Source organism: Girardinichthys multiradiatus, chromosome X (genome assembly GCF_021462225.1).
Source record: "Girardinichthys multiradiatus isolate DD_20200921_A chromosome X, DD_fGirMul_XY1, whole genome shotgun sequence".
Classification (NCBI taxonomy): Eukaryota; Metazoa; Chordata; class Actinopteri; order Cyprinodontiformes; family Goodeidae; genus Girardinichthys; species Girardinichthys multiradiatus.
In genome coordinates this window covers 12,305,433-12,313,096 of record NC_061817.1, presented here as the reverse complement: position 1 = coordinate 12,313,096, position 7,664 = coordinate 12,305,433, and the positions used below count along the sequence as shown (strand labels likewise).

The 7,664-nt window shown below is 39.2% G+C and overlaps 1 protein-coding gene across 1 annotated transcript in view; it reads right to left on the bottom strand.

The window, feature by feature from the left end:
* Positions 1-3,944, bottom strand: part of LOC124862781 (microtubule-associated serine/threonine-protein kinase 1-like) — a 73,798-nt gene extending 69,854 nt beyond the window's left edge. The window contains 1 exon segment of the mRNA XM_047356909.1: positions 3,065-3,944. Within this exon segment, the coding sequence (XP_047212865.1) occupies positions 3,065-3,103 (39 nt within the window). The 5' untranslated portion in view covers positions 3,104-3,944.
* Positions 3,945-7,664: the final 3,720 nt, after the last annotated feature.

Genomic DNA, 7,664 nt, shown 5'->3' with positions numbered 1-7,664 from the left:
TACATACTTTGAGGTTTGATGCTTTGGTTGGTTTTGGATCCATTTGTTTTATTACACTCTTCCCAAAGTTTGGTTTATACATTTGATACATTTATGATTAATTTTTCTTCATCTGATTTTGGCTAAAAGCTTTAGATTTGGAAAGGACTGGGATTTGTTTCTAGCAGCCTTGAAACATGAAACATTAATTCTTGTTGCGGTGTTATTAGGTGGCACAAAGGTCATGCTCTTTAATGTTAGTCATGTCAGAGAAAAAGCATCATGGTTGTGACCCCTGACCTCAACTGCAGAGAAGAGGGGCGTGTCACCATATGGTTCTGATAGAAGGACTATGTATGTTTGTGTTAGTGAGAGAGAGAATGACGGCTGGGATGATGAGACCCAAGGGATTGACACGACAGGTTAACAGAGCATACAAAGCCAATCAGTTGTCATCATACACACACAAAGCCATAAAGATAACATATGAACGTGAAATCTGTTTATAGACAAGTTAAATGCACACCTGCTTTAAACTGTAATTATTATTGATATTGGGCATAAATTGTACCGGCCCGACCCCTATACTACAGCCAAAGCTACAATGGAAAGGTTTCAATGAACACATATTCATGTGGTATAATGGAACCGTTGAAGTCCAGATCTAAATCCAATGGAGAATCTGTGAAAAGATTTGAAAACTGATGTTCACAGCTACTCTATATCCATTCTGACTGAGACTTTTCGAGTCTGACTGATGGACATGATTTATTTTCCTCCCAGCTCCTGTCATACATCACATCAGCAGCACACAGAGCTGAGCAATCAGGATGATAAGAAGTGAAATCATCAGCACACCTTACTATAACCCTCCCTTCACTTCTCTAAAAGCCCTCTCCATCTTGGTACAACAATAGGGGGTACAGTTTCTTCCACTTACCCCACAGGTGTTATTCTGACTGCACCTTCATGATTCTCCTTTTCAGTAACTGACTCCGCCAGAGTCCAGATGAGTTTGAGAAATTAAATGCACTCAGAGCAGTAGGAAGGTGCACACAGGCACATCTGGCCCATGCACTGTGCAGAAGCTAACAGAAGCTGCTGTCTGCACGGCCTGCAGGCTGCTCATCTCTGCTCAGTTCACTTGACTGAACTGCAAAGTGGTGGAGGGAGGGGGGGGGGGGTGGGGGTTTGACCCCTGGTTACGTAGGCTGCCTCATAATGGATGAGCACAGTCATCTGAACGCATCAGATCAGCATGCATCAGTGGCCATTCATCCAAGTAGATTTCCTCAAAGAGAAAGAGCAGCATGGAAAAGCTAAACCCTAAAATTAAATGAACTAGAGCAAAACTATGCATCAGAAAATAAAATGCATGTGACCTGAATAAGTACAGAAATTTCCTGTCTTGGAATGGAATCAGGTCATTTGTCTGTGAAACCCTATAGGTGTATGTGAAAGAGAAAGGTAAAAAGCCTTCTGTTGAATAACCTTGTTTTGCTTAAGGTTTAATGAATTGGCTTTAATCTGAAAAAAATGTTGCAAACTCAGTCATAAATATAAGTCAGTTTGCAAATTAAGTCAAGAAATAATTGATTTTAGTCAAATTACCAATGGCACATTTATTGACACCCCTGCTGCCAAAGCTATGTACAAGACTGAGGTCTTCTATAACATTCTATAACATCCATTCTTTGTTGCACAATCTAGATCATCCAGACTCCGGGGTCCTCTCTTATGCTCTCCACATCGAAACCACAATGAATAGTTTGGTTTGGTTTTCTGCAGGATTTAGGTCTGGGAACTGAGATGGCCATTGAAGAAGTTTGGTGACTCATGTCTCCATTGATTTAACTATATGGTTTTTTTATTCTGTTAAAAGGCTAAATGAGAACCTGATTTTGCTTCACTAGTAGTCTCCACCAGATTTTAATTCAAGATCTCCTGGTATTTTAAAACGTTCATGATGATATGCCTCTAACAAAGTTTTCAGGGCCCTTGGGAGAGAAGCAAGCAGTGGGCACAAGGTGTATTTTCACAGTCATCATTTGCTTTATGTCTAACCAACCTAGACTGTTTGTTGCAGCATCAGGGAACCCAGTCAGAGCTAACAGAGCAATTGATGGAGCTGAATACAGGGCAGTTGTGGGAGGAAATCTCTAAGGAGCGCCAGAAGACTTAAGACTGTTTTAATGACCCAGTCAACAACCAAACCTGAATCCAATTGTGAATGTCTGGTAAGACTTCAAAATCTATGATCATAGTTTCTCTCGATCAAATCTGACTGAGCTGGAGCTATTTTATATCACATCACCACAGTATTTCAAAAGGTACCAACAATTGTGCCATGTGTGATTTTCTTAAAGAATATGATCAATTTAATGTCTGGATCTTTTAAAATGTTGCTGTGCGAGATTATGCCACTGCAATACTAGACTGAATCTTTATTAAATTTGGTGAGTAAAACATTTTTGAGAAGCCTCTGACAAATGTTGATAATCTTGTCGACAGCCGTCTTTCATAACTGCCACGAAACTAGATCTGCTTAGACAGCGTTGAGGAAAATAATGTACCTTTCTGGTCTATGCAAGATGCTTATGGAGGAAATCTGCATATCACCCTAAATATATTATCCTTGCTGTGAAACATGGTAGTGGTAGAATCATGCTGTGGGGTGGAAGGGTCAAAGTGGATGGGATGATGGATGGAGCTAAATACAGGGTGATACTGGACAGATCCTGAAAAGAAAACCTGTTAGAAGCTAAAAAAGACTTGAGATTGAAGTTCACCTTCCAGTATGACTCTAAACATACAGTGGAAACCACAATGAATAGTTTGGACTGAAGCATATACATCTAATTGAGAATCTGTGGTAAGAATTAAAGATTGGTGTTAAGAGACATTCCCCATACAATGTGACGTTTGATGGGATCCTCATTTTAAATGCCCTAAAACTAAACCCAATTCCTAGTCTTCTGGTTCATGATAAATGTAGATAACAGGATGTAAAACAGGCTAACCAAAAGTTGGAAACAAGGAGGAGTTTTAGACTAAGCAGGACTCCAGTCTGCTGCGCACGGCTCACCTGCAGCCTGCGACGCCTTATTATTCCCGAGTCATCCATGGCGAAATGAAATGAGCAGGGGTTCACCTTACTAAATCAATCCTTTGACCCTTAACTGATATGTTTCTTTGAGAAAGCAGGGCGTCAGCATCCGATCTGCCCGAACCAACGGCGGGGGAGTCCTGACGCACTCCGAACGAGACCAGGGTCACGTAGAGGAAATCCGCGGGTACACGCACATATCAAGCGATGCCATTCTCTCTCTGTCTCTAGTAGAAAACAAATCTCTCCTAACAAAGCGACAATGCAGACCCCTTCGGCTTAGTTTGCGATCTGCGCCCTGTCTCCTTTCTGCAGACTGACACGCTGCCCTCTACGCGCTCAGAGATCCTTCTGTTCTCGGAGCATCCTTGACATCTTGCCAGAAGGTCTGCGGGCTTTGGTGCTGTCCAGCTGGGCGTCAGAAAGGCCTCCACGGTCCCCTCACAATAAACACCCAGTTTTCACGTAGGATCGTCCGAATCAAAGTTCATCCGCTTTTCTTTTATCAGAGCCAACGATGTGCCAGCGAGTCTTCACCTCTGAACACAAAGAGCGACATGTCCAAAGCGAAAACAGTTCTAACTCATTAAGAAAGCATCGTATAGGAGCTTCACTGCTTGCTCTCACTGAGCTCCTCCGCTGGGCTGCTGCTGATTCGCTGCAGCTCTGCTTGTTTTCTCCCGTACACATTTAGCGCCTCCTCCTACAAACACATATTCAGTTCACTCTCTTCTTTCATTCATTCCCAGTTTTTTTTTTTTTTTTCATCTTAACTTCTTGGGAAACAGATGCAGCGACCAAAGCGAAAAGCAATAATGCGATATCTCTAATGTTCCCTGGGATTCCCTCTCGCCCCTCCTCCTCCTCTGTTTCGGAGCAGTAGAAGGGTTCTCCTTCATTGAATATGGTGAAAACCCAGCCTTCATCCCACTCACACACAGCACTATGGGGCTTTAGCTAGCTGTAAGGGCATGCAGATGATCTGCTGATTGGTTTGTATAATATTGTCAGAGGAAAAGTAAAAACCTGGACACAACTAAATATCTGGTCTGACATTCAGCACCATAGACAGCGGCAGATGATTAGCACGGCAGCAAGAATCCTGCTTTTTACACATGACAGACAGCTTTGTTGCCGAAAATATTACGGTGCAGATTGACACTATAGTACCTTGCAAAATTATTAACACCCCCTTGAATCTTTTCACATTTTGCCACGTTGCAACCTCAAACTTCAATGGATTTTAGTGGGATTTTATGTGATATACCATAAAATGCATAGATGTGAAGAGGACAGAAAAAAATAATACATGGTTTCGCAAGTTTAAAAAATAAAAGTTTGAAAAGTGTGGATTCCATTTAGTTTCCCATGAGGTCCCCTGTCTCTAATAAAGAAAATTGTTCCCAAAGTATGATGCTGCCACCACTGTGTTTCATGGTAGAGATGAGAGAGTGTTCGGTGTGAAATGAAATATAAGTTTTTGAATCAAACATATTGTTTTTCTCGTAGGTGAAATAGTTACTTCCCTCTTTCATAAAGGCCAGATTTACTAAGTGCATGACAATTAGTGGTCCTGTTAACATTTTCTACCAACTGAGAAATGTGAATACTTTTATTGTTTTTCCTTATGTGTTTTAGTCCATCACTTTCCTTCAAAAGTGTCATAATTCGAAGAGTTATGTTTTTCTAATTTACTTAGAGCCCAGTTAACCATACAGTCATGTTTTTAGACTTGCTGGAGATTAGGACTTTCACACAGCTTTGATGCAACATATGGTTCGGCCTGCCCACACAGCAATGACCTCATCAGTACCAGACTGCAGGAGATCTGCAGGGGATCATCCAAGAAGCTGAAAACAGCCCATGCTGACCAATCTGGGAAGTGACAAGAAAGATTGTTGTTGTTGTTGATGTGTTCAAACAGCAAGCTTATTTATGCTTTGTTGTTATGGTGGTGTTTGCATACCTGACGTCAATATAAAGGATATTATGGATATTAAGACAATGTATAATATATTATTTTTAATAAAAACATTTAGACGCAAGATAAAGTTTTTAGTTTCAACCACTATACTCAAATATATTTCATTGGAATTTGTTGTGATACTGAATTTCTTTTTTTTTTCATTACAGAGCAGCTCAAGCCCAGTTGGACTGAAAAGAGAGAATCTATCAACTTATTTTTTTCAAGTCTTGCCAAAGATTTTTAACTGAATTTAGTTGAATTTAACTTTGACACATTACAATGCTTTGACCTAAACAACCTCCTGGTTGCTCTGGCTGCATGGTTTGGATTGTTCAATTGCTGGAAGGTGAACTTCTGCTCCAGTCTCAAGATTTATGTTGCCTCCAGTTGGTTTTCTTAGTGTATTTAGCTTCATTAGCCTATCCATCAACTCTGGCCAGCCTTCCTGTGTCTACTGAAGGAAAAACATCCCCATAGCATGATACTGCCACCAACATTTTTCATGAATAATGATTGCATACATGACTACAAAAATTAAGTTCCCCTTTGGTGATTTCAAAGGATTTAGAAGGGAAGGTAGCAGCTGATAACTGCAAATCAAACAAACCTTATCAACTGATCACCACGGTAGAAAATAAGCTTTGTCAGTTGGTCAAGAGCATCTAAGTGTGTTGACACAATGGCAAGGCTAAAAGGCAATAACCTGCGGGAAGCAACTGCAAACATTAATAGGATTCAGTTTTCATGTTAAATGTTAAAAGTCATGACTGTTTAACTACAAAAAAGATTTAAAAGGGATGGTTAACAGGGAAGGATTGCCAGGAGAAAGTTTATAGTTCTTCATAAAAAGAATAGATTTAAGATTCACCATGGTGCATTTGAATTAACTACAAGACTTGGTCTGATCTGTTCAAAGGTACAGATGTGTGCCTATAATGCACAGCCGCATGTTTCAGGCAAACCAAGCAGGGTACATCAGCATATAACACTCAAACCAACTTTTAATCATGGAAGTGAAGGTGTGATGCTTTTGGATTGTTTTGCAATGGACCTGGACACCTTGCAGTCATTGAAAAGACTAAACTACTAGTTATACTAAGCTATTATTTCACAATTGGCGTACCCTTATATTTAAATGTATATTTCAGTCTCATTATTAAAATATATTACTTTCCTGATCTGAAAGAGCAAATTCTCTTTTTCAACAAGCTTTACTTATTAGACAAAACGAGATAAATAAATTATAAAATATATTTATTCTCAAAATCGTAATATTAACATTTTAATTATTTAACTGGATCAAGTCAGTAAAGGAGTCACAAATTTGCTTTGTAGTAACAATATTAATATTTTTCAATGATTAATCAACAACAACAAAAACAAAAAAAACACTTAACAAACATAAACTGTAACTTCTTAAAGGGAAATTCTGAAAGGAACTAACAATGAAGGTTCAGAGTGCCAGTAGCTAATTAAAGATGTATCTTTATCAAAATACTTGTCTTTCTGGCTTTGAAAGGTAAACTCAAAGTTTACCTTTCAAAGCGTCGCAGTCTTTTTCCACAATGACTCAGCAGGGAGAGCTCACAGACATTCCCCTATTGTAATATCATCAGGGGTGGGGGAGTGTAGTACACGTGTATTCATTTCAGATCTTGTCTTAACTAAAGCAATGTGTCAAATTAAAGACATCACTGACTGAACAAGATCATTCATTATTTTGCAGGTATTGACATGCATCTAAATAAGCACTTTCACATTACAGCCTTATAGAAATTGCATTTTGACAACCTCAATAAAAGGAAATAAGAGGGGATTTCAGCTCAATGTGATGTTATGATAAAGGCCATTTGCATGGTCTGGGTCAATGTTTTTAAGCATCTTTTAAATATCATTATTAATTTTAGGCCCTTTGTCCCTTTCTCCTGTCCCGGTGTCCCTAAACAGAAACAATGTCCCGCATTTGACTGGGTCAAATTCTGATAATTTAATTATTATAATAGCTTTTTCAAAATGTAAAGAAAGCAGGGCTGTGGTCATCATCACAGAGCCGCATCAGCTGTCAATCAAAATACGCAGCAGCATCCCATGTCATGACCAACCTGCGCACCACGATGGTAGTAAAATAAAACTTATATAGCTTACATCTGTATGCAGAATATAATGGAAAGTATGTAAAGAAAAAGAAAATGCATCTACAACAAAGATTGAGAAACAGCTCATAACTGGGTGAGGCCAGTGAAAGTTGATCTCTGAGGGTTTTTATGATGTTTGTCAAAGTTATTTTTCAATTTCACACGGAGGCGAGCACAATGTGGAGCAACACTGTAAAAGTGAGTCGCACAAGAAACGCACAGCTGAAAAAGCCGCCTGCTGATCTATAGACTCACTTTAACTCAAACCCAGAGATGACTGCCAGACAGACAAGGTAACAGCAGCCAACATTACCAGTGTTAAACTTTAACTTTAAGCTTGTAAAGTTTTCTTCAAACTTGTGCTAATTCATTGTTTTGTACTAACAGGCAAAGCAGAGATTGATGAATTTAATGTGAGATCTTTGTTAAATAAAAATTAATGACATCATAATAGTGTTGGTAATGTGTCCCACAACGT